General features: G+C 47.5%; 1 protein-coding gene across 1 annotated transcript in view; it reads right to left on the reverse strand.

Moving 5' to 3' along the window:
• Positions 1-26,436, reverse strand: part of rimbp2b (RIMS binding protein 2b) — a gene marked incomplete at both ends in the record, with an annotated part of 65,973 nt that overhangs the window by 20,106 nt on the left and 19,431 nt on the right. Inside the window, 14 exons of the mRNA XM_079752825.1 lie at positions 175-318; positions 1,210-1,770; positions 2,279-2,430; positions 7,164-8,123; positions 8,473-8,582; positions 9,559-9,638; positions 10,168-10,316; positions 11,606-11,810; positions 13,638-13,658; positions 14,190-14,240; positions 16,973-17,077; positions 18,278-18,400; positions 20,314-20,403; positions 26,429-26,436. The exon at positions 26,429-26,436 is cut by the window's right edge and continues 76 nt beyond it. Coding sequence (XP_079608951.1) covers positions 175-318; positions 1,210-1,770; positions 2,279-2,430; positions 7,164-8,123; positions 8,473-8,582; positions 9,559-9,638; positions 10,168-10,316; positions 11,606-11,810; positions 13,638-13,658; positions 14,190-14,240; positions 16,973-17,077; positions 18,278-18,400; positions 20,314-20,403; positions 26,429-26,436 — 2,759 coding nt within the window. The remainder of the gene's footprint in view (positions 1-174; positions 319-1,209; positions 1,771-2,278; positions 2,431-7,163; positions 8,124-8,472; positions 8,583-9,558; positions 9,639-10,167; positions 10,317-11,605; positions 11,811-13,637; positions 13,659-14,189; positions 14,241-16,972; positions 17,078-18,277; positions 18,401-20,313; positions 20,404-26,428) is intronic.

Here is a 26,436-nt window from a genome sequence, read left to right on the forward strand (position 1 = left end):
GCAATATTGACCAAAATAATCGCGATTATGATCTTTCCCATAATCAAGCAGCCCTAACCACCACGCAACGTAACCAAACAATCAAAACAACATTGTAGAGTCACGCCACAGAGCATGACACTGAGCAGCGTAGCGTAGTGCAGCACTCAGTGTTAGTGCCACGGAGCAGGGTACCTGCTGGCCCAGCTCGGACCCCCGGAGGAACTCGTCCACCGACGCACCCCTCCTCCGGGCGTGGGATGCGTCATAGCCGTCCTCCTCCTCGTCAGAGTTCACCGAGTGCATGCCCCGGTCCCTGAATATGTTCCTCTTCTCCGCCTGACACACATACACACACAGGAACACACACATGCACACACACAAACACACACACACACAGGAACACACACACACACACACACACATGCACACACACAAACACACACAGGAACACACAGGAACACACACACACACACAAACACAAACACACACACATGCAAACGCACACACACACACACACACACAGATAAGCACTCATACAGGCACACACACACACAGGTCTTTCAAAGGCTGTTTGTTATTTTAACAATTGTCCCAATTCTACACCATCGTGTACATTGTGTTATCTAAATTAACTTTAAAGAGCAACCCTCCTCATCCATGGAAAACCTTGTATATTTATTCAGACACACTGCCAGGTTAAGTTTGAATAATATATGCTACCATATGAATACACAATGTATAATGTGCATGGCATAATAGGTCATATTTCCACATAAAAATATCAAAATTCCTAGTCCTATCATATAATTTTTGCTGAGTTGGTTCAAACCCAGAGCAATCCATAGTTTTATTCCCGGTAAGGACTGTTTACATTTGGTCACGTGTCAACGGAGTCACATGCCCCCCTAACCTCAATCTATTGAAAACCACGACGACAGTAGTCCAGTCGAGACCTAATGCAGCGATGTAGCTCAACAGGAGTCCAGTAGATATTTAGCGTAGTGACGTATCTCCACAGTAGCCAGGAGAGGTGTAGCTAGGTTACATGTGACATTACACAGACACCTAACGTAGCGCTGTATCTAGTTTCTATGTTACATTACACAGAGACCTAGCGTAGCGCTGTATCTAGTTTCTATGTTACATTACACAGAGACCTAGCGTAGCGATGTAGCCAGGCTACATGCTACACATTACACAGAGACCTCATGCTGAGTGGAGCCTCACCCGGTTGCCCTCGGCGAACACCCTCTGGGCCGCCTCACGGGCCATGGCCTTGGCAATGGTGTTGGGGATGGGGGCCCCCTGCGGCTGGGGCAGGATCCTCTGCGGGGAGGGCGAGCGGCGCGGCGCCAGGTAGGGCGGCTCCAGGCGGGGCCCGCCCCGCACGCAAGGGGGCAGCGGCGAGGGCGACCGCTCCCAGGGTCGCGCCGCCCGCAGCCCGGCCTGGCGGTCTTTGGTGTCGGGGTCCCGGGCGCCGAGCAGGGGCTTGGTCGGGGGGGGGAAGTGGGGCGGGGGCGGGTGGAGGTGGTGGTGGTGGGGGTGGACCTGGGGCTGGGGGTGCGTGGGGGGGTAGGTGGAGGGGTAGGGCGGGTGGAGCGCTGCGGCGCTGCGGCGGGAGAGGCGGGGGGAGCCCAGGAGGGTGTGGGGGATGAGGGCGGCGGGAGAGTCCTGGGACTCGCCCTGGGCCGACAGCGTCCTGACTATCACCTCCCGGGCCTCCAGCCCCTGGATCCGGTTCACCTCCACGCTCACGTAGTCCGCCGTGGGGAACATGACCTCTGCTATCTGAGGGTGCACACACACACACACACACACACACACACACACACACACACACACACACACAAAGCTGCTTACCGGCGCGTCGCATTCAAAAAGCCTCTACCCCGTTATTCATTGATCAAATTATCCCTTTAGCTTTTTCAATACTACTAAATATTGTGTTGTGTTTTGTGTTATTAGAATTGGGTAAAATTGCACTGTGTAGATATGGGAACCAAGAAACCGTTTACTATAAAAACACCCAGTTATAGTAACACTAATATCCTAGCATGCACATCTCTCCATGCAGGACGCTGAGATCGAGTGATGCAGCATCACAGGACAGGACATGGACCCGCCATGTGTGTCAAATCCTCTTACATAATCGCCTGGTGTAGCGCGTTCTACATACTCGTGTTATACCACCGGCCGCCAGCAGGTGGCGACAGCCGACCGGATGGAATTAAGAGGCTTGGCTCTCACAGAAATGCATTTTGGGATAACACGTAACAACTTGTTTTGACGTCGACACCTTTTGTCCCTTTGTGCAAACGGCGTAGCCGATGACGTTGGCCCCGTTGGAGGTCCCGGTGGCGGAGAGGTCCGGGGGCTTCCATCGGACCTGCATGATCCCCGCCGTCGGACCGCACTGGACCTGCACCTCCTGGGGGGGGAACGGGGGCCCTGAGACACACACACACACAGGCGCACACGCATGCACGTGCACATGCACACACATGCGCGCACACTCACGCACACGCACTCGCACATGCACACACACACAGACACAGACACACACACACACACACACACACACACACACACAAACACAGACACAAACTACTTAGACCCAATTTGATGTGTGTGTGTCTGGATTGTTGGATAGAAACATATCTAAAGGGGTGTGAGTCTGCCCTGGGCCCTCCTCTCAGGGCTGATCATCGAGTGTGTTGTCCTGACCTGGCAGGGGGGGGGGGTGGGCATTGAAATGGGACTGAGGGAGCTGTACGTTACAGAATCCCTTACACATACAGCATGAACGGTACACTGGCCACATGTGTAGCGTGTGCTTCCACTGCCTCCAATGAGCAGAATTTACATTTCATGCATCGCAAATGTTTAGTGTCCCATATTTCAAAGGCATCAGAATCAATCAGTGACACCGCGGACAGTACGTCTAAAAGTGTATGAATCGCAGAAAATGGCTGGTTTGTGTGTGTGTGTGTGTGCGTGTGTGTGTGTGTGTGTCAGTAGGCGGTGTTGAAGCTTGAAAAAGCCCATTTGACATCCGAATGTGCCGGATCACGCTCCCAGCAAGCCTTCACTCACTGTGCCAAGCATCCTAGAAGACGGATTTCTGTCTCTGACCACGTTGACCTCCACACACACACACACACACACACACACACACACACACACACACGAAGAGCAAACACACTCACATGCACAGAATCTTTCTGCATGGAGTGTCATTTCAAATTCAAGGCCTTAAGAGATTCACACCAGTGTTGTGCAGATGGTTTGTATCAACTGATTAAAAAACAAACCCTTATCAAGTGATTGCTAATGAATGGGGATTTAAATGAGATGGCTGCGATAAGCAAGAAGCAGTCAATTCAGTACAATGGAAGTCTCAGCTGTTATTTTGTTCCATGATATAAATAAGACATTTTTAAATAATCTATATGTCATGAATGTTTCAGAGCGTGGAGTTATTGTATGTGTTAGCTCTGTTAACACATAAATGTTGTTGTAGTTTATAACATAGATGGGGTCTATATATGTCAGTATGAACTCCTACCCAAGCATGGCCATTGCTATCAACCCGTCCAACCTGACATGCATCCCAACCGGCGATGCCCTGCATAGATAAACCACATCTCTGCTTCCTGAGTGGGTCTCACAAGACCCTGCTGAGTTCCGGAAAAAAACCCCACAAATTCATTCTGTTCCCGATCTGGCGCTGTTTCTCGCACACCGACGATGGAAGCCCATCTGGGCCAAACCACCGGCCCCCTGTGGCCCCCCAGCCCACAGCCCACTGCCGCTGGACAGAGCCTCTCAGCACAACACAGCTGCTCCAGGGGGAACGCCCCCACTAACACAACCTAATCACTCTCCCACTGCCGCTGCAAAGGGGCACACTTCTGGAGGAGCAGGGGGTTGTTAGTCTGATTCCCCTGCTGCACGGGGGCTGAAATGATACGTAATGAAGACAGAATGACACGTTGGGAGAGTGTGAAGCTCTACGCGTTTCTCCAGCCCATCTGCTTTCGTTCTAAATCTGGACAAGCAGGACTCTCCAAGGTTGGGGAATTGAATTATATTTGCTTCGGCTAATAATACAGATAATTCATTACTAAGAACAGATTAGGCCACTTTGTTTGAAGAACACAGCGTTTGTGCGTGTGCACATGTTGGTGTGCCTGCTTGTGTGCATGTGTTTGCGTGTGTGCGTGCGTTCTTGTGGGCTTGTTTGTTTCCCCGTGTGTGCATGTGTGTGCATACCTGCTTGCCTGCGTGTGTGCGTGCGTACGTGCGTGCGTGTGTGTGGGTACAACACCTAGTCGATGCTGCTGATTGGCAGGAGGGCTCCAAGGCTCAGTAATTATCTGGGCTGACTAACAGAGTGCTGTCATCAACACCCTGACGCTGTCAGCAGACAGCAAACACTCTTCCACTTTATACACCTCGGTAATCTTTGCTCACTAAACAACTGCAGCAGCAGCATTGGAGGCAGCGGCAGCAGTAGCGAGCCACGGTGTGTTCTCTGTCGAGGCGGAAGCTGGGGCAGGATGACTTCAAAGACCCCCAGCCAGAGACAGAGGACAGGAATAGCGTGTGATGAGGTGCGAGCCACAAAAGAGTGAGTCACGTAATTGTCCTCTTCAAACGGCAGGAGATGACGGTCGGCAGTCACTCACTCCATTTTTTTTTTTACAATTTACAAGAAGGGTACAATAATGGACCATTAATTGATATAAGTGATGGCAATAATTAACAATTATTCGCCGAAGGCAAAGTGAATAGTGGGGAATAGGGCTATTCCCCACTATTTACAGAGCCTGAGGTTAATAATTGTTTTAGTATGTACTTCACGAGAAGACTCTAAAAATATACAAGAAAACACTTTTTCACGGGATTTATTTGCTTTTATTAGCGGTGTATTTGTTTTTATTAGCGTGACGAGACGTCATTTTGTGATGAAAACAATATCCAGAGTTTGAGAGTTTTTCAATCATGGGATATTTCCCAATATCCTGAGATAGCGAACCAATCAAATTGTGCCATCTTAGGAGGTTCTCGTGTAGCATATACTGATAAGCATTAGCTAACCGATGATTAACAGTAAACTAATGTGTAGTTATACTTAACTTATGGTGTCCATGTTTACTAAGGTAATGGTGTTCATGTTTACTAAAGTAATGGTGTTCATGTTTACTAAGGTAATGGTGTTCATGTTTACTAAAGTAATGTTGTTCATGTTAGCAAAGGTAATGGGGTTCATGTTTACTAATGTAATGGTGTTCATATTTACTATGTAATGGTGCTATTTTTTAACTATGGTGTTAATGTTTACTAAGGTAATGGTGTTCAATTTTACAGATGGTGTTCATCTTTACTTATGGTGTTCATGTTAACGAAGGTAATGGTGTTCATGTAAACTAAGATAATGGTGTTCATGTTCACTAAGGTAATGGTGTTCATGTTCACTAAGGTAATGGTGTTCATGTTAACGAAGGTAATGGTGTTCATGTTCACTAAGGTAATGGTGTTCATGTTAACGAAGGTAATGGTGTTCATGTTCACTAAGATAATGGTGTTCATGTTCACTAAGGTAATGGTGTTCATGTTAACTGAGGTAATGGTGGTAACCTTAATCACCAACCCATACCAAAACTGAGTACTCCTTACCCTGACCTCTACGCTAATGCTATTTAATAATTGTATTACTGCATTAACTAATGTTAATTAATGGCCAATTAGTGTTGCCAAAAGAAGAAAAGCGGCCCCTGTATCTAGCTCCTGTTGACTGCAGGACTGACAAGGACCCAGCGGCTGTGAGGTAGGTCCTCCCCGGCTCCCATTCCTCCCCCTCCATCAGCATCAACAGTGTTGTTGTTGCTGAAGGATCTCCACGGTGATGATGAGGTGACTGGATGTAGTCAATAATCCCCCCCCCACCCCTGAGAACCTGTCTCAACCCCCCCCCCCCCCCACGCCACTCGTCATTTGGAGAGCCACAGACATTTTAATTTCCATTTGAGCTCGGCAAGCGAGTATATGGCCCAGTGCCTGTACCCCCCACCACCCCCACACTAAAATACCAACTAAAGAAGAACCAACATATTAACACTGTTTATATATATATATATTATATGATATATATATTATGATATATATATATTATATATATATCAAATTAACTGTTTATGCAGTGATGAAGCCTGTCGTCATTTCACTGGCATTCAAATATAAGTTCTTTGTAAAGGAAGCTGGTGAAAAAAGGAAAGACAGAAGAGGGTGAGGTATTAGTAAAACGATTGGAGAGAGAGAGAGAGAGAGATGGGGGGAGAAAGAGAGAGATAGGGAGAGGGGGAGAAATAGAGATAAGAGGGAAAGAGAGAAAGAGAGAGAGCAAGAGGTAGAGAGAGAGAGAAGATTCCAGACATCCACACATGCTATTTACATAATGTACATAATACATAGCATATGAGGGCTACCTTCTCTAAAACACCCGATTGCTTCCTGTCACAAATCACTGATCATATGCTGCCTTGTTCTTTCACACTGTCTGAAACTATTTCTCTGCACACAAATCCTTGAGGCCAATCACCGAGTGCAGAGTGAACGAAACAGAAAGCAGAGCTCAGATGTTTGTCAGGTTGGCAGTAAAGGTAATAGACTCAAAGCTTTCTGCTGAGAGCCTGATGAGAGCCGGGTGTTCAATTACCAGATGTTTGTTTTCTTTTTCTGTTAGATTCTAGCTATCCCATCTTGGTAACACCCTTAATCACTATTTAATGCACCACAACACTGGTTAAGGAAACAGTCTCACTAAGAAAAACCATGCCTGCATGCCTGTGTAATCAGTGGTCATGTCAACAGTCAACACATTACATACTCAATGGAATAAAGTCATCCTCAGACACCAAGGTGGCCAGAAATTATGTAAGGCTATCTAAAGGGTAACCAAGCTCTTAAACCAGACGGCGCCTCAAAACATAATGTCATTAACTCAAAGATGGACCAGGTGACGCCACCTGACACCGTGAAACATGTCTCAATCAGCCGAAAATCAAATTTAACACAGGAGCCATCGTGATGATCAGTGCCTCCCCTCAGATGGAGCTGTTTCTTGCATTCGATATGGAAGCTAGGGTAAGGTTACTCCTTTAGAAGCTCAGGAGGCTGACCTGCATGCTGAGTGCAGAACTCCACGGAGATCTCCCTCTTCTCCCTGTGCTCCAGGGGAAGCTGCCAAGGCACCTGATGCTCCCTGGCCACCACCTTCACCTTGTACACCGTCATGGGCTTCAAGTTGAAGAACTGGTAGCGGTGTCCCCCGGCCTTCACCATGTCGTACTCGCTGCCGTTCAGGAAGATGGTGTGGCTGTAGTTGCTGTTGCTGGGCATCCAGGAAAGCTCGGCGGAGACCTGCGTGATGTTGTCCACGCGCAGGTAGTAGGGCGCCACAACCACCTCCTTGCCCACCAGCAGGCTGCAGCGCAGGCGGTCCGACAGGCCGCGCTCAGTGATGCACTGCACCGACACGCGGTAGGTGCTGGTGGCCAGGTTGAGCCTCTCGATCAGGGACTTGGTCCTGCCCCCGTAGGGGACGCTCATGCGCACCTCGTCGTCCACCAGCACATTGTAGCCACTGATGGAGCCCCAGCCGGGCGGCACCACCGGCGGCTCCCAGCCCACGATCACACTCTTGGCCAGCTGTTTGATGAGGTTGATGCGGCGGGGGTAAGGCACAACGTCTTCGCCAACCTCATCAGTGCTGACGTCCAGGGTTCCCGTCCCATTGCTGCATGTGCCCAGGAGGTCCATGGCCAGTCTGCTGTTGCTCATGCCGTCCATCTTACAGTCCGACAACAGACTTCCCAGACCCATGCTCAGGCCTGAGCTGAGGCCGGAGCTGAGGCCTGAACTGAGGCCTGAACTATGGCCCGTGCCCCCGGTCGTAGCCTTCCCCAGGCCCAGGCCTAGGCCGAGTCCTGCTCCGACTCTCTTGGAGGCCAGGCTACTGTGGTTGAGGTATGCGTACTCCTTGGCACCGTCTCTGTTTTGGACGGCAGGTTTCTCCTCGTCTTGGACAAAATCCACGAAATTGGAAGGGACCAGACCCTGCTGGCCGTCCAGCAGCTCTCCTGCGGAAGAGAGAGGATGGGGATGTGTGGCATCGAATGCAACATGTAACACTCCCCAAACACCAAACACTGAACCTTGCCCGCCTGGGACTGGACTGCTCTCCCCAAACCCATCCTGGACTTCACATCACTCTCCTCTTTAAAGGCTTCCCTCAAAACCCCTCTCTTCAAACTTGCTTGTAATGGTAATCCTTTATTCTAAATAATATCCATGTTGCAATTTTTGAATGTTTTTATTGATTTTATTCTTAATCTAGTATTTTTAGAAGATCTATGTAAAACAAATACAAATACAATACAATACAATATTAGCTTTATTTAATTGAAAACTTGCGTGAAAGTAGCCTACCTTCATAAAAGCCATCTTCATCCATTGTCCCGTAAACATAGAGGTACTTCCCTGCCACCAGGGGGAGCTCTGCTTCTGGGTGCTCATTTGGTCCGTCGTAAGGATTATAGCTACAGTGGAACAGATAGCACAATGTCAAGGCTGGTTAGCAGTATAGGGCTGTTACACCGCGACGTCACAGTGCAATGTCCGCTGCCATTTTGGGAGCATAGGATCTTTGGATTGTTAGTTATGTGTAGCTAGGAATGTTTTTTTGGTCATTATTTAGTAATTAATTATTACTATGGGGAGATATTGTTGTGTTTGAAACTGCTGAGGCAGTTGTCCTGCAATCAAAATTTGGATAAGCCTATGATATTGTATATTTATGTTGATGTAGGATTTACAGTAATACAACTCTCTGGAGGCCACTCAATATGAGAAGCAGAAATATCAATAAGAATTGTGTTTTCTGTAAGAATGGGACTGCTACACGCTGCAAGTGTGGATGGGGCTGAACCTTCATTAGTATGAAGGCTGAGATGGCAATTATTTTAGAGCTGACAGGTAACTCACTGACCGCTCGACCATCGCATGCTGAGAGCAAACACATCCACCACACGCCAGACACCCTTTCTACACTCAGGAACCTTTGCAAGTCTTTCGAGTCTAATTTAAAGGGCCGTACTGTCCCTTTAAGACGGTCTGGATTGAATTGGAATTAACCTGAAATCCCAGACTAATGAGCCTGGCCTTGTGACAGTGATACAGATCTGGATCTGAACACTGCTGAAAGAAAAATTTATAGATTGAAGTTTCATTCCTCATTTAAGAAGTAATCATACTAAATATTAGCGGTTTACAGATTTAGTAAGTGTTAGAGTATTTGTTATATTTCTAAGATTATGCAATAAATACTTTTGTTTCCGGGTAAACCAAGACATTTTGAATCAATCTATGGGCTCTGGTAACATATATATATATATATATATATGTATATATGTAATAATATATTTATGACATTTTATTTACCAACATAAATCAATGGAAGAAATCAGTTTTCGATCGATTGAAGGAAGAGCAAAAGCCCTCTTTTAGTGTTCGTACCTGTAGCGAGCGGTGCACAGACGGACCTTGCCGGTGAACCTTTGCCTCACCCTTGTTGCTGAGCTCAGTTCTTTCTCCATCTGATGGAGAAACGACAGCTTTCAGCGCCTGAATCCCCCCCCCCTCCCCCATGTAGAACCAAACAAATATTACATGTATTAAATGCGTCTCGCAGGAGAGCACAGCTTCTGCTCTCTGTCCAAAAAACTGAACAGAGAAAAATATATTGTATTTTACAGTAAATGCAGGAGAATTTCACACTTTAACCACAAGCATTTCATGTCTCCTTTTAGTGAGATTTTCAAAGCAAAAGGCAACATTCTCCAGAATTGAAAAATGTAAAAGGAACAGTAAAGAGAAGGGGACAAAAAGAGTTTGACAAGGTAGGAATGTGTACCAAATCCCCAGGCCCATTCAGGCTGCTTTGTTCCTCCTCAGGCTGTTCACATATTCATCAATTTAACTTAACAATCAGATCATTATAAGGCTGTTGTCTATGAAGTGTGGAGGATCTAACAGTGAGACCACCAGTCATCAAAGGCCTTTTGATGGGAGCTCGCTGACAATAGGAGCTGTGACGTGGGAAGCTGGTCCAGGGGAGACACAGACCTCAGAGAGAAGGGTCTGTCGGGGCCCGCTGTCCCGGCCGCGGGTGAGGAAGGTGGGCTTGAGCGAAAGCAGGTCAGGCTTGTCCCCACTCATCTGGAGTGGCCTGATGAACTCTGAGATCAGAGACCTGCTCATCGGAGCCTCGTTGCCTGGGTAACGAGAAGAAAGGAAGATGAAGGACGATGTTGACGTGAATGTCTAAATGTTTGCTAGCATCTAGATTGTACGAATATACACATAGAACCGTACGTAGACACTAAATACAATGGTCAAAGTGGGGACGTATGGAGGTGGATGGGGATGAGTGTGTTAGTTCTGCTGCTGACCATTCAGAGAGTTGGTTCTGCTGCTGACCATTCAGAGAGTTGGTTCTGCTGCTGACCATTCAGAGAGTTGGTTCTGCCGCTGAACATTCAGAGAGGTCAGCGGGTTCAACGGGAGTGGAGGGATTGAGAGTGAAGAGTGCCAATAGCATCTCCCTCACAGCATCACAACTCCCCATTGAAGTTAAACTGTTGGGCTCAGCTCCAACGTAAAGAGCCTCATTAGGGCGTGCATTTGTGTATTCAGTAAGTGGAGTCAAAAAAAACTAATACAGAACCAGCGTTTAGTGGCTAATGGCAAATTTCTCAATATGATTGATCGTATCATTAACCGCTGTGTGTTTACGTTGGTGTGCGTCAGAAAATTGCATTTCTGGAGTTTCCACACTCATGTTCCGTGCTGGTGAACTGTTGAAACCTGACTGGCGCCAGGCTCAGCTCTTTCGTTCAGTGGTTGGTTGTTTACCGTTAAGGGGACTATCGTGGTGGGAGTGGTCGCTCGTTAGCCTACTGCTCCCTGGGCACGCACAGAACAGCCATTACTGGGAATGCTGTGCAAACAACTCAATTTAGTACAAAGGTAAATTGAATGGTGTTGCAAAAAGAAATAACCGCCATTTATTAACTGTGACCAAGTCAAGGGGAAGAACGATTTCCATCGAGAGAACAAAGCATTTACAATGCCACTATTTGACTGAGCAGAAGGCACAGTCGTCACTGGTTTTCACGCCACTAGGCTGGCAATGGTTTATATTTGAGGTTGGATCTTTTTCACATACATATTTTTACAAATATGAATATTTTGTCTTTTCAGGTTTTCCTTTACTTTTTCTGTAGCGTCCCATCCATGTATGACCATGTGAGGAGATAAGTCTCGAACCTTAGATGACAAAAAACATTAATTGAAAGCTATTTATCCCTACTGCCATTACGGCCTTGAACCAGTAGGTTAACCAGTAGATAAGCAGTAGGTTAAGGTTGGAAATGCCTCTACTTATGCTGAATGCTATCATCAATGTCCCTGTTATCCTATGTAGCAAAAGGCATCCATCAATCCATCCATCCATCCATCCATCCATCCATCCATCCATCCATCCTTCATATATCCTCCTCACCCTTCCCCAGCGGGCAGGCCAACCCATTGAGCAGCTGGGACAGGGATTTGCTGGGTGATCCTGGGGACTCGCACAGGGTCAGCGGCTCCGTGCTGAGGATGTCGAAGGTCCCCGCCTGCAGCCGGAACTTCTCCAGCTCCTTGGAAAGCAGGTTGAACTGCTCACTCTGATTCCGACATTTCTCCTCCAGCTCGCGCACTTTGGCCTGATGACGGGCAGGGGAAGGGAGGGAGGGAGGAGAGAGGGAGGGATGGAGGGGGGAGAGAGAGAGAGGGAGAGAGGGAGGGAGGGAGGGAGGAGAGAGGGAGGGAGGGAGGGAGGAGAGAGGGAGGGATGGAGGGGGGAGGGAGAGAGGGAAGGAGGGATGGGGGAGGGAGGGAGGGAGGGAGGGATGGGGGAGGGAGGGAGGGAGGGATGGGGGAGGGAGAGAGGGAGGGAGGGAGGGAGGGAGGGATGGGGGAAGGAGGGAGGAAAGAGAGGGAGAGAGAGCGAGAGGAAGGGAGAGAGAGAGGTGGGAAGGGGAGAGGGAGAGAGGAAAGGAGGAGAGAGGGAGGCAGAAGAAGAAGAAGAGACAGACCAAGGATATGAGAGCAGTCATGAAAAAATAATTTATAAATAAAGTGCAAATAGGACTCACAAACGACTATGTTCATGTATTTGTACTTGGCGTTATGTATACACAATTAAAGTGTGTAATTAGATTTGAGACTAGCGGCAACATGCAGATTACTTTTGACGCAATGTGCCGTGTTTGTTTCATCATAGGCCTACGACTCTGAGTTATGAAGTCGCTACTTCTCAGCTGTATTTATGATTTATTTTATTGAGGCAAAAATATATGTATTATTAAAGAAAACTATTTCGATTTTTTGCCTTTCTTTAAAATAACACTTTTTAGCATTGTCCATTAAAGATGACCACTTCTTCAACTCTTCGAAATGTGCAAAATATGCAAGTATCAATTAAAACTGTTGAATGGTAAATCGCCGGAAATCCTGCTTAGCCACCGACGTTACAAGGGAAATGAGGACTTTGGGTAAACAGCTTAGTTTAACACCTTGGTTAGTTTCCAAACAGTATATATCAGTATATTTAAAACACATTCAACCACAGACAACCAGGCAGACAGCCTTGATATCATGGCACCCATGATATCACAGCACTGCGTGTTAAAGGAGGACATTTCATGCAGAGAAGCCACAGTTGGCTGAACGTGGGCATGCTTTGGGTGCCTCATTCCTCCAGGAAGCTGGTAAAAACCCAACGCAAACGTTGATAAGCGTGTTGGCGTCATACAGGCTGTGTGACAGAAGACAACATGCCAGAGAACACACATGCAGGAACACAAAAAACCAAAACAGTTTTTGGTCACAAGTTGGAAGAGGCCTGAAATCAATGACGATTCAGGATCAAGAGTTTCCCTAACTACTTATTGATTGAATTAATTTGCTGCTTTCATTGAAGTCATTTGATGTTCATTCATTGAAAGTTAACACATTGTTGTTTAGGAGTTTAATTTGTAATATGTGTTGTGCCAAAAGGTCCTTAGTTTGTGTAAATGAGCTTGGCTAAATCCATGCATACATTTTCAGCACCCTACTCCTTATATAATTACTTATTCCCTTCTAAAAGCAAGGATAGTGTTTTCAACTTTTGAACATTACGATTTAAAAAAAGATAGAATTCCATACGGATTCCGAATATGTGGTTGTTTAGATCAAAAGTAGAGAGGGAACATAATTTGTTGTTGCTGGTAAGCAGAGCACGGTAAGTCCAAATGACAACAATGTAAACCAAAGTAATAAAAACAAAAGATATGTTAGTTTCTCAGACTTTGAAGGGACATCCACCTTTGATGTAGAGAAACACAGCCAATAAACGTTAACATCAAAACAAGATAGGAATTAGAAGAGACTGTCACTGTTTCATGTTTCAGCATCAAACTTGATGACAAAGGAAACAAGAGGATACTTTTGTTCCAACAGAGTCCTGAGTGTGTAAAAGTAAATTAATGAAAACAATTGTAAAATACCTGCATGCTGTCCAAGTGGTTCTGTATATGCATAAACACAAATCCATACAGTAAAAAGAGATTTAGGAAAGATAAATATTTAGCACAAGCATCAGACACACACATCTTGAAATCTAATTTAATTTCAAAGAGGACATCTTGGTCTGCAGCATTGCTCATGCAGAATATTCACCTTAGCTCGCATTAACTTAAACGTGTACACTAACATGCAAATAAATAAAAGCATTGCTGGTCAATTATATCACCATATTATTAACTTAAATCTGAACGTTCATTACCTTATTATTAACTTAAATCTGATTGTTCATCAAGTTATTATTAACCTAAATCAGTTAGTTCATCACAACTCTACCTTATTTAAAATCCTAATTGTGTTTTTTGTTTTTTACATTTAACTCCACAAGTGTAGATGCTATTTGACCCTGCCTGTTAGGGGCCTTTTGCCAATGGGGTCAAGGTGGCCCTCAAACTGGCCCCGGGCCCTCTAACACAGGCATTCCTTAGCCCTAAATGGCCCCGCTCCCTTACCACCAGCACAGGTCTGAAACTCACCTCTAACAGATGGACCGCGCCTTCATGTTCCTTTTTAGCCTCAACCTGAGCCTGAGAGACACGGAGAGAGAGCACAACACAGCCTGATAACCTTTTGGTTAGGAAACTTCCAACTCGTTCAGCCTACTTCCCCTCCTCACTGACGTATTCTACAAGGAAACTAGTGTTACATGTTCATCCCTGCTGTGATGTTCATCGCTGATGTTTAAAAAAATTACTGTAGGAAGTAAGACACTGGTAAGTGCCTTTTGAACAAAAAGAGTTAGATCAATGTCAAAACATATTGGCAGGTTACATTGATAGTTCATCAGTTGGGTATTTTGCCCTGACAAGGGAGCGCTTGGAAGCTTTCCTGAATACAAAAATAAAAGCGAGAAAAAAAACACTGACTCCAGATTTGAACGAATATAAGAAACTATTCTTGTTCTATTAAAGGTATACTTCACAGATTCAGAACCGGCGTTCTATCATTCTAAAATCGCTATTGTAATTTATAAAAAAAAGTTTTTTCTCCCTCAGTCTAACCCAGTCTTCCCTTGGCCCAGCTTTCCTGATCTAATTTTCTCCCGAGATGACGTCAAATGACGCGTTTGACGTCATCTCAGTAAAACTTTGCTTGCCTGCTAGAAGCATGTCCATGGCTAGAAGGGCCGAGGACTACCAACCACTGGTTCCGCAAATTGTGAGCCAACCAATAACGAATGAGGCGGGGGGGGGGGGGGGGGCAGAGCTCGCGTACGAGATGTAAACACAATGTCCGCCATGTTTCTTCACCGCTTAGCTAGAGAACAAATTTGGAATGTTAAACAGCCAAAGTGGATTTTGAAAATCTATTGTTGGATTCCGACATTCAGGGCTATTGGTACGAGCCAGAATACAGCCAGGAAGAACTGACACTAATAGAGGCGGAGGCTGCTGCACAAGCCTGTTCGCCTAACACAGAGTCGCTGTGCTGCAGCGAATTTCAGCGATGCCAGTTTCTTCTAGAAAAAATGTCTGAATCTGGCGAGGACGGGGCCGTGTGTAACCTCTCACTAAGGCTTTGAGCCTTATCTGAACAGTTTGGTATTGGATACATAGTTCCGAACGCAGAAAGTGAACTGGAAACGCCAGCCAAAGCCCGCCGGGAGAAACAGACGTCTGAGCATAGAGTAAGTGTTTGTTTTTTTTGCTAACACATTGGCTACAATAGTTTTGAGTCCTGTGGAACATGACAATGTAGTTATACGAAAGTAGCCGATCTAATTGGCAGAGCATAGGCTACGTTACGTTTGCTTGAAGTCTGTGTAATGCTATATTACTCAAGGCATAATTTATCTTGCTTTGCTAATGTTGTTCTCTTTCTTTCTTAGACAGTATCGGCTTCCTGTGTTGTCCAGGCCATCCGAGCTAATTACCCAGTACAAGATGGGCAGTACCGTGGCTACCAGGAGACAGTAGATGCTCAAGATGAGCTGTGAATATTTTGACTCTAGCAAACGCACCCTACATGTTTTATTTTTGTAAATAGTTCATATTTTTTCATGAATACTTCAAATTCAGGTTGGTTGTTGTGATTTATTTACTAACCCAAGTGCTGTTATACTAAAGTAGGCCTACTGTATAAGATAAACACTTATTTCAACTGGGGAGAAAAGGTTGAGTACAAATACTTGATATACTGAGCTACTGTAATTAGGAAAAGTTTTTATGATGTACAGTAATATACAAATGATGTGTTTGAAAAAACGAGAGCAGGAGTCTAAACTAGTCAACGCATCACAGGGATATGTTTACACAAAGTTTGCTTGTGCTACCACTCGCGCTAGTATAATGGGTCCTTCCCCCTTCAAACAGAAACAGGCGGGCGGTGCAGCGAGCGCAATGCACTGTGGGAGTTGGAGGATTTCTTACTTTTGAGACACTTTCTGCTTTTTCTCAGGCTAGGATGAACCGATTTCAATATTTTTGCACATTTATAATACATAGAATTATTTACTTCATGTAACCTTCATATCTCCAACGGTGAAGTATCCCTTTAAGGACCACACATAACATAAACTGTCTGTCAAAGCAGCAAAGCAGAGCTCTGCCTAAGAGCTCTTTGTTCCTAAGGACTCTAACGCCTCATGCCCACTGCACCGTAAGTCAAAGGACGTCGGAAGGCGTGGCTGGCGGATGGGGGAGCTTTCCAGGGTCGTCAGAGCCCGAGTAGTGTCACAGTGCCTCCATTTGCATATGCGATCTGATTGGATGACGGATCCGTCGCTGCCGAAAAAGTTGAACATTTTTCAACTTTTTGACGGCGCCGAAGGCTCCAACGGATCCACAATGCATTGCGCGTCCCTCCCCATTCAAAGTCAATGGGGATCGGTCAACGGACGGATGCAGTGGGCACGAGGCGTAAACCACCCAGGCTACAACGATGAGGACCAACTCTTATCTCCTTCACACCCCCGCTCCCTCCCCTCATCCATGGCTTGGACGCTTCTCCAACCCAGTGTGTGGCGACACGTTAGAAATCGTAGGCTGGACTACCTTTTTTTTAACCAAGCCTCAGAAAAAGAGAACAGACAGAACCAACAGATAAAGGAGTGCTTGTGTGAAGGGCGTGCTCAACTCGGTTTGGGTGTGTGTGTGCTTTCGTTTCCATGCATTTACGCATGCGTGTGTGTGTGTGTGTGTGTCGTTGTGTTTGTGTGTGCCAGTGTCGTCAGTGTGTGTCTGTCGTCAGTGTGTCTGTTGGTGTGCGGTCAGTTCAGCGACTCTGCATCAGAGGCAGAACACTAGTGCGAGCCCCTTACCTTTTGCAGAAGGTCAATCTCCTGCTGCTTTGCATTGAGGACAGCCAGGGCCTGCTCATGCTCCAACTCTAGCTGCTGCCTCCGCTCCGCAGCCTCGCGCATATGCTGCTCAGAGAGAGGGTGGGGGGGAGAGGGTCGAGGTTGAGCGTGGGGGGGATGTTGAGGGGGGGAGCGAGGGGTGGAGGGGGGAAAATACTTCTGTTAGTAGAACTCAATGAACATGTGATACAGAGACATATGAAAACCATCTCCGGTGTTCCGTTTCAGACCGGCGATCGAGGGACGGAGCATGGGCAGACGCGGTTGTGCAGACGGACACGAGGTGCAGAAGCCCTTGAATACGATTAGAGATGTGAACCTGCTGCTGCAGAAAGAGTCCTGTGATCTTTCAGAGCAATGGGAGAGAAGTGTTGCACCAGACCGAGCTTCGAGATGAGAAGGAGAGATGTTTGTGTGAAATAAAAACAGCGATTGGCGATTCGATCTGAAGTTTGCCGCCTCACAGGGGTGGATTGAGCGCGGCGTTTACAGGCTTGTCGATGCTGAGATAGTGTGCGTGTGCTGCCGTGGTCAATGCAGAGGGGTTTAATTACGTGGAGAGGTTTTGCCAATCACTAGTGTGGTGGTGTTGACTGAATCACAACAACAGCAGCAGAAAGATCCAGCCATACAATACAGGTGACTGAATGACGGTAACAATAGCAATGTTATCAAGTCCCTAAATTGCTTCTGTAATTTAGTGGATAAACTATGAAAATACACCTAGGTACACCTAGACACACCTTTTCTACCTAGTAAATAACCAGAATGAAATTTGAAAAGGCTACATTACAGTTGAAAAGGCATGTGGTGTAGTGATGCCATCATCAATAAAGCAATGAACTGTGAACCCCAACAACAAAATAATCCCTGATTAAAAATATAAACAACACAGTACACTCTCAGTATCTGCGATTCACCGCTAGACCCCGAACCACAACACCCTGCCTAGTGGGTGACCGGTCTGCGTTACGCACCGGCCTGGCCTCCTGTGTTACGGCTGTCGCCGTACCCAGCAGATGCTGTCCTCTGTCTTCCCCTCTTGGGCAAGGTGGTCCCTCGTTTTCCCCGTCTTTACACCTGTTTGTCTTGCACACCTGCCATCCTTATCCAGTCATCCTCCCTGCCCTACCTAAACCCCGGTTCTTCAGCCCCCCGGGGGCTGGCAGCAGGTCCAACAGGTGGGGGCCTCCCCCTGAGCACGGGAGGACGGACGACGGAGGAGGGGGGGGGAGGGAGCGTGCGTCCGGAGCCCCGGTTCCTCACCTTGAGCACCTGCTCTAGGTTCTCCAGTTTGCCTTGGAGCTGGTTCTTCTCCTGCACGGCTGAATCTCGCTCCCACGTCACCGTCCCGAGCGTCTCTCTGAGCTGGGCATACTCAGCGTTCACCTGGGGCGCACACGCACACGCACGCACACACACATACACAAACACACACACACACACACACACACACTGGTAGGAGCAGGCCTGCTAGAGAGCGGCGGGGTCACACGCAACCACACACAGCTCCTGGAGGCTTAGCGAGGCCGTCAGGCCCCACCCTAACCCTACAGGGTACGGTATTCTGACACTGAAACCTACTTATGGGCTCGGAGAGAAATGTCACTGTTTTGTATATGAATTATCAACGAGGTACAATCTGTATTTTTTATGAGATCTTAATGAGAACTTTTACTACGTTTTGTTTTTATTATGGAATATTTATGTTGTGCGTGCGTTTATTATTAAATATATTTGTAGCAGTTACCGAGCATACAAATTGAATAGGCTTCATTGGCGTAAAGCATTTCAAGGTAACCCACGAGCGCTCGCTACTCAGGCTTCTCTCAGTTCTCTCAACAAGAAAAGAAAAACGGAATATGTTCTGTTTAATTGTGACACGTTTGCAATACTTGGGTAATACGGTACTAAACAATACAAAAGAAAGGTCTGGTGTAGACAAACACAACTCTGGTTCCTGCGTGCGTGATTAACCCTTGATGGTGGACCCTACACTCACACGTTCCGAGGTTTGAAGTGAAGTGAGGAGATCCTCTTTTTGGCAAACACTTCTGGACCATTGGCTGACCCATCACCCTCTGTAGCCAGAGAATCATTATGACCCCGATGGTCCTGGCTTATCTGGCAGGTCACCTATCTGCTCTCTGAAGGACCGGGACGACATCAAGCACACAACACCAACACCACTCTTTATAGCTTTGGACAGCTAGGGCGAGCCATTAGGGGTACGCCGAGGTCAGAGCGTAAATATAGTTATATAAAAAGAGCAATGTAAAAGAACACACAGGGCAGGGGCTGGCTGATGAGCTGACCTAGATGAAGAAACACACACATGCACGCACACACACACACACACGCGCGCACGCACACACACCAAACCATCTCAACAGCCTATTGAGATGATGGGGTCATTTAGGAACCAGGATGATAAGTTGGGGGAAGGGGGAGATTGTGTATGTGTCCGCCTTGTGTGTGAGTGTGTGTCTGTTTGTGCATGTGTGTGCGTTTATGCCGCAGTCCCGAAGAGAGTGCGGCTCTAAAATCTGTGATAAGGGCTGGGGTCGAGCTGCTCTGGGAAAAGCTGCTTCCGCTCCTGATAACACATCAATAACTAGCGTTTCCCGCCCATCCTCAACCCCTTCCCCCCTCAACCCCCAACCCTGTGCGCAGTGATGAGCTGCCAATCAACAGCCTCAGAAGGGGGCCGGCAGGGAGCTGGAGCTCTGTACGGGATCTACCCTTAACTCCCTGGCCTCTCCGCCCAGAGGCCCTGTAGCCTCGGTGCTAAGAGGCGAGCTAACAGGCCGCTCCTAGACCCAGAGACGGATGGAGGGCCTGGATCTGCACAGCAGGGGGAAGACACAGATTTCCAATGGTTTGCATGTATGTATGTATGTATGTATGTATGTCAATAATGGCACCCATTGCACTCTTGACCATCTCCGGAAGGAGGGATCCCCCACCCCAAGATTTCTTCCTTGCTAATCAAGGGAGTTTTTTCTTGCCCTCTGCGGGGATAGGGTCAGGGGGTTTTCATAAACATATGGCCGTTACGCCCTTTGAGACTGTACCTGTGATAAGGGCTATACAAATAAAGTTGAATTAAATTCAATTAAATTGAAGACGCATAACTCGATCAAGCAATTGAGATAGTGTTCGTTATAATGAAATACAAATTAGAATGAAATAACCCTTTCACATCGCAGACCTTTTCCCCTGACATAAACCTACGAGGCATAAACATAAACCTTTGGTCAAATTGGGCAAATTCCAAAAAACAACGAAACACTCCTTCTTACCTTGTCATACTCGGAACACTTTTTGCTGCTGTGGAACAACTGGAGACTCAGGTGGGCCTTCTCCTGGAGCACATCTTGATACTCATTCTCCTGGGGGCAGAGGAGGGAGATGCAGACAGGGTCACGTTGTTAGAGCCATGCCAGATTTACATGATTAGGTCCGAGCCCACAACTCCACTCAGTGTGTTGTTAGCAGTGACAGACCCTGCATTATTTATCCAGGAAGGGACCGAAGGGGGGTAAGGTCCTATCCTCTGCCCCAGAAAGAGGCACCGGCGGCAGGGTAGGGGAATGTGTGTGTGTGTGTGTGTGCACTTGGGGATGAGCTGCCATTTTATCAGTGCCAGGCATAAAAGCGAGCAGGAATAGTACAGATAATAACAATCCTGGCACATCGTGCCATGGATGCGCACGCGTTTGATGTCAGTAGCGCTTAAATTTAGAATTTATTTGCGCTGGTGTTGTAACTAGGCGTAAATTGGATTTTCATTGATGTACTCTCAAAACACACACAGACACACACGCACAGACACACACACACACACTGAGACATGTAGAAACAGATACGCAAATAAACAAACAACCACACACACATAAATCCATGACTGAACACACACGGGTTCCTCCATGCACATCATTTTTCCCGCCAAGTGTGCCAGTGAGAGATTAAAAACAGCCCTTCGTCGGAGACGAGAAAACCTAATTACATTCAATCAACAGCCAAGAGGCGCGCCACTGACGCCGTTTGCAATGTCAAATGAAGAGTCTCTCTCCATCTCTCCCTCTCTCCCTCCCTCCTTCACTCTATCCTGCTTTTCCCAATGCTGGGCATTTAACATGAGGTGCAGCTATGAGTGTAAGCCAAGTGCTGGCTGCCCATGCATTGATTTACAGTAAGTATAGTTTTTAACAAAATGGCGAGTGACTCCAGGAAGGTCTGACATATCTTTGTGCTGGTCTTCAACGTTATGGCTGTCTGATGTGATCATCTCCAAAGTTGCCATAAAAACGACATCTATAAATCCCTTTTTACACTTTTACCTTAATGTCCAATCTTAAAAGAAGTTATCCGTGGTTGTAAAGCATTGCAAAGCTTCTAAGCGTCCAACACACCAGACGAGCCGCGGAGTGCAGCGGCGGGCAGAAAAGGACAACACACATAGGAAGATTAGATTTGATTCGATTCTAGGCCTGGCTCTGGGTTTGACATAATGGATGGCAGTGGATGGTGCTGAATGGCATGACAAAGGTTTGGATCAATGCTGGAAGTTCGAGCACGGCACCATTGGATGATGTGTGTATGGAGCGTTGCTTTTACACCAGGCTGTCAAGCTAACACTGCATGGGGAAATGAGTGGACAAGTATATCAGTAAATCATGCTTCCATGCTACACAAATGCCTTTCTCTGCAGAGATTTGCCGAAGGCAAATAGCTCTAAAAAAGAGAGCCAAGAATGCTGCCTTTTTCTTAATTCACACTCAAACAGAAAGCACTTTCGTTTGGGTCTGACCTGCATCAATCGCTGCCATTAATTGTTATTTTTTCAATACCTTGTTTTATCTGAAGTCTCACTTCTGTCAATTGTCACATTAAGTGCAAGAGCGAGATGCCCAAGCCTTCAAGGCATTTATCCTTAAGAACGAGCACCAAACTATAGAGGAAAGCTAATCATTGTAAACAGAGTTATAGGTATTAAATACTAGATTGTCAAGATGCTATTTACGGTACAACTTAATGATTGCTATTAGTCATATAACTGAGTTGACCAAACCCATGTGAAGGGAACATGAGGGGAACACATACTTCTATGGATTTGATTGACCATCAAACGGCAAATAGTACCCGCTGATCACAGACAGCAGAACATGTTGATGTGTTGCCGTTGTCACCCCAAAGCATATTTTCATGGGTGTTGTAGTTAAATAGAGGAGCAGTGTCTGGCGCCCGTGCACAGCATGCACCGTCGAGTTGTGAAATGATTCAGCTCTCAAAGTATCCCGTTATCCCAATCATACCCCAAAACCACCATTTTGTTCATCGTAGCTTCAACATCACCGAACGGCGTGGAGCACAGACACTACGTTCAACCAGGAGCAGCAACGCAAACAAACCCTTCAGAACCCCTTACTGCCGACTCCAGGAGACATGGAGTGTGAGTGCTGTACAGACAGTACGAGGAGGTGGAGAACGCACGCTGCGCAGTGTGCAAGCTCATTAGGTTCTCCGGGAGCTGCTCTCCGGGTGTTGGAGAGTCCACATGGAGGCGGGCGTCCTGGTCTCCGTACGGCCCCACTGTTTGCCCTGTGGTTTCTAATTAGAGCCCATTTCACACACAAGAGCAAGGCAAACAGTTCCTCCCAAGGACTGTTGTCTCCTGACTCCCTGCCTCTCCGCTCTCACCACACATTACCCCGGTTAAACCGGAGGGGAATGAGAACGCAGGCCAATATATTTGATGGTCGATCCCAAAGCCAATATAGGCTCTAAGCCGCCTCGTCTTCTGCTGTGCCTTGTGTCGTTTCCTCGTATAGTTTCTGTTGTATTTATCTGAAGTCTCCGTTTTCAAGCTTTTCTTTGTGGGTCAATAAGTCCATCTAAAAATGTTTGATAAAAAAGTTGCCAATCCTGCACTTTGATTTCCTGTGTACCCACGAAACACAAAAAACACGTGTTGTTTTGTTTCAAATGAACAAAAATGTATAGCAAAAGAAAATGAAGGGCGGTTTCCACCTCAGAACAGGAGGCTGTGTCGGATGGTTTCTGCACATACGGAGCGTCCCCTGAACACAGGGCCCGCTTGAAAAGGTGGGAACCCGGCAGCAGGCACCGGCGGCGCGCTCTTAATGAAAGCTTGCAGGTAATGTGCCTTTGATGAGCCCGCCGGCAGACACCTCGCACATCTGGACAGACCGCTGAGCTCGACCATGCAACACGCCGGGGATCAACGCAGACGCACGACAGAAGGCGGGCCGCTCGTCGTCTGCCGATACCCATCTCCATGGTAACACACCTTGAAAGGCAGTGACACGGTTGCGGTTGACGCAACCGGTTTACTGAGACGATGTCGGCGGCAGATGGCTCGTGCGGGTGTTTCCCGTCACTCGCGACGGGAAGCCGTGTGAATACACAAGGAGGCTACGTCCGCTGGGGATCTGGGCTCGCAGGGAGGGAGCCGTATCGATGGCGTCCATGTAACGTCTCCATTAGTCATTAAACATGCATCTCTCATGCGAGCTGTTACCTAAACGCAGGGCGCCGCTATCCCATAGTGATGTACCGTCCCACGGGGAAGGGAGCTTTGGGAGACCGTTAGACACACATGCTTTGACGCTGCTCTCCCTGAAGCTTTACAGTTTATTTTTACCTGAGACACATACATAGGGGGAGCGTGAGTTGGAGGGAGAGAGAGGGAAGGAGGGGGGAGGGAGGGGAGAAAGACAGGGGAGAGAGAAAGGAGAGTTCAAGAGGGAAAAGACAAGCCGAGACGGTGAGAGAGGCAGACAGATGAAGGGAGCGAGCCAGGCGAGAGGAGAACAGAAAAGGGAGAGTATATATATAAAGAGATGGGGGGAAAAAAGCCCTCTCAGGCTGCGAGCGACGTGACGGCCCGTCAACCAAGTGTCTCCGCGCGTCGCTGTGTGTCAGCATCGGCGTTGACACAGCGTGTGCGAGCGCCGCTGTCGCCCGCGTGCGTACGTGTGTGTCTGTGTGCGGTCCACAGATAAGAGGGCTGACTGCGGTCCACCGAGACCGGCTCAACGATTCAGCACGCCATTCCATGGCGGCGTGTCCCCCGGGCAGCGCTCCTCCCCGGTCCAACGGAGGGCTGACAATAGCAGCAGAGTGGTACTAGCGCTGTGGGCGGGGGGGGGGGGCAGAGGACGGCTCTAATGGAGTTTATTTTGGGGGCAGAGGAGCACACAAACAAAGAGAACTCGTCTGAGGGGGGGGGGGGGGAGCCAGTGAAAGGTCCAGGAGCAGTGCAGAGCCTCTGGAAGAACTGCCGGACCAAGCAGTCCTCACATGACATGTCCTCACAAACCACGGATAAAACGGATCCACTCATGAGGTTTGACAGCAGATGAAGATGGTAGCGTTGATCATCATCCTCATCACTTTAGTTAGGAGTCGTAGTAGTTATCGTGGTAGTGATGCAGTAGTGGAACATTGTTGCCACCCTCCACGCTGTATTTTCCATACCGAATCAAGGCGTGAAATCATCTGTTATGTAATAACTGATCAAAGCAGCCTGATACCCTGAGGGGATCTCTATGGGGCAGAGTGGGGTGTATGTGAGGGGGGGGGGGGGTTCCTCCATTCATCACAGCGTGAGACGGAGTGATTACTCACTAGTGGGCGCCCCCGCCACTGTCGTGCATAAGCAGCAGCTTATGAGTGTGTGTGTGTGTGTGTACATGTGTATGTGTGTGTGTGTGTGTGTGTGTGTGTGTGTGTGTGCGTGTGTGTGTGTGTGTGCGTGTGTGTACTTGTTGTTTATACCAAGAAGACTTTGCAACTACTAAGGCTCTGCCACTCCAGATCACTGACTGTATGATTAGTATTTAGCCTGAGCCCTACTACTACCGGGTTCTTTAGGGAGGAAACACGCCGGACCGTCCAGCACAACAGGGAACAGGGCGTGAGTCCGCCCCTTCCAGCTCCTGGTTTGAGGCCCGGTCTTTGTGCCGCCTCCCACCAGGAGTTCTGCCATAGCATAGGTAGCATCAAACCAATTAACTTCCAAATTGCAATCAAATAATCACACAATTACCAATAAATCAAGAATTCACAAAGTATTCATGTTTCCTTCATGATGTGAGCTATGAAGTCTCAATTGCCTCTTAAACACAGTATATTACAGAGTATTAGTCCCCCTTACTTTTTACAAGGCATGCCTTCAAATGTCCAGGTAAGACACTGAGGTAAGCTACACTTATCAGAGCCCTTCAGATGGATGAGGTTTGTCTGTTTCCTCTTCCTCTCAGCGCTGGCCTCTCCCCCTCCCTCTCCCTCTCCCTCTCCCTCCCCCTCCCCCTTCCAGCTTTTGTTTTCAAGTCAAGGGCAGCTGGAGAGCAAGAGTGACATTTCTGGAATATTCTTAGAAAATGTCCCTCCAGAGACGGTTGACATATGTGAGCTGGGGGCCGCGTGTTAAGCACCCCTGACCCTTTCTCTCTCCCTTCTCTCCCTTTTCTCCCTCCTCTCCCAGGGGGAAACCATGACATTTATACGGTGCTCGTACACAGGTGCTGCAGTGTGCAGGTGAATAACCAAACACTGGGTGCTGTTCCAGACGGCGAAGACCAAACAGCCACGCCATTAGGCAACAAACGACCTGCAGACAATTGGATGGATACGCGGCCACCTGTGTATACAGTCCCCCTCCAGGCTCCGCAAGGATTGCACGCAACAAATCATTACTGTCATAAAACGATCCCTGCCGTTTCTCCCAGCGTTCTGCCCATGTTGACAAAATGCCACGTCAGCATGATGTGGAAATCAAATTTCCAGCAGCGCCTGTGACTTCCAACCGGGGGTTTTGGCCTGTTAGGCCCCGTAATTTCCTCCAGATTACACGTCATTACGTAGTGACAGCGGGCGGAAGGTTCCTCGGACAACAAATCAATCCGGTCTCTGCCTTCGCCTTTGGAGATAGATGAAGGCTTTCTTTGTGTGTGTGTGTGTGTGTGTGTGTGTGTGTGTGTGTGTGTGTGTGTGTGTGTGTGTTTGTTTGTTTGTGTATTTTTAAGCATGTGTCTGTTTGTCTGTGTGGTTGTGTGTTTGAGTGTGTGTGTGTGTGTGTGTGTGTGTGTTTGAGCGTGTGTGTCTGTGTGTGTGTGTATTTTTAAGCATGTGTGTTTGTTTGTGTATTTGTGTGTTTGAGTTTGTGTGTGTGTGTGCGTGTGTGTGTGAGTGTGAATGTTTGTTTCTGTGTGTGCGTGTGTGTGCGCGTGTGTGTTTGAGCGTATGTGTGTGTGTGTGTGTGTGTGTGTGTTTGAGTGCGTGTGAGTGTTTGTTTCTGTTTGTGCGTGTGTGTGCGCATTTGAGCATGTGTGTGTGTGTCTGTGTGCGTGTGTGTCCGCAGGTTGGTGTGTGTATTTTGAGAGCACTTACCAGAGTCT

The sequence above is a fragment of the Pollachius pollachius genome, assembly GCF_949987615.1.
Source record: "Pollachius pollachius genome assembly, chromosome: 1".
Classification (NCBI taxonomy): Eukaryota; Metazoa; Chordata; class Actinopteri; order Gadiformes; family Gadidae; genus Pollachius; species Pollachius pollachius.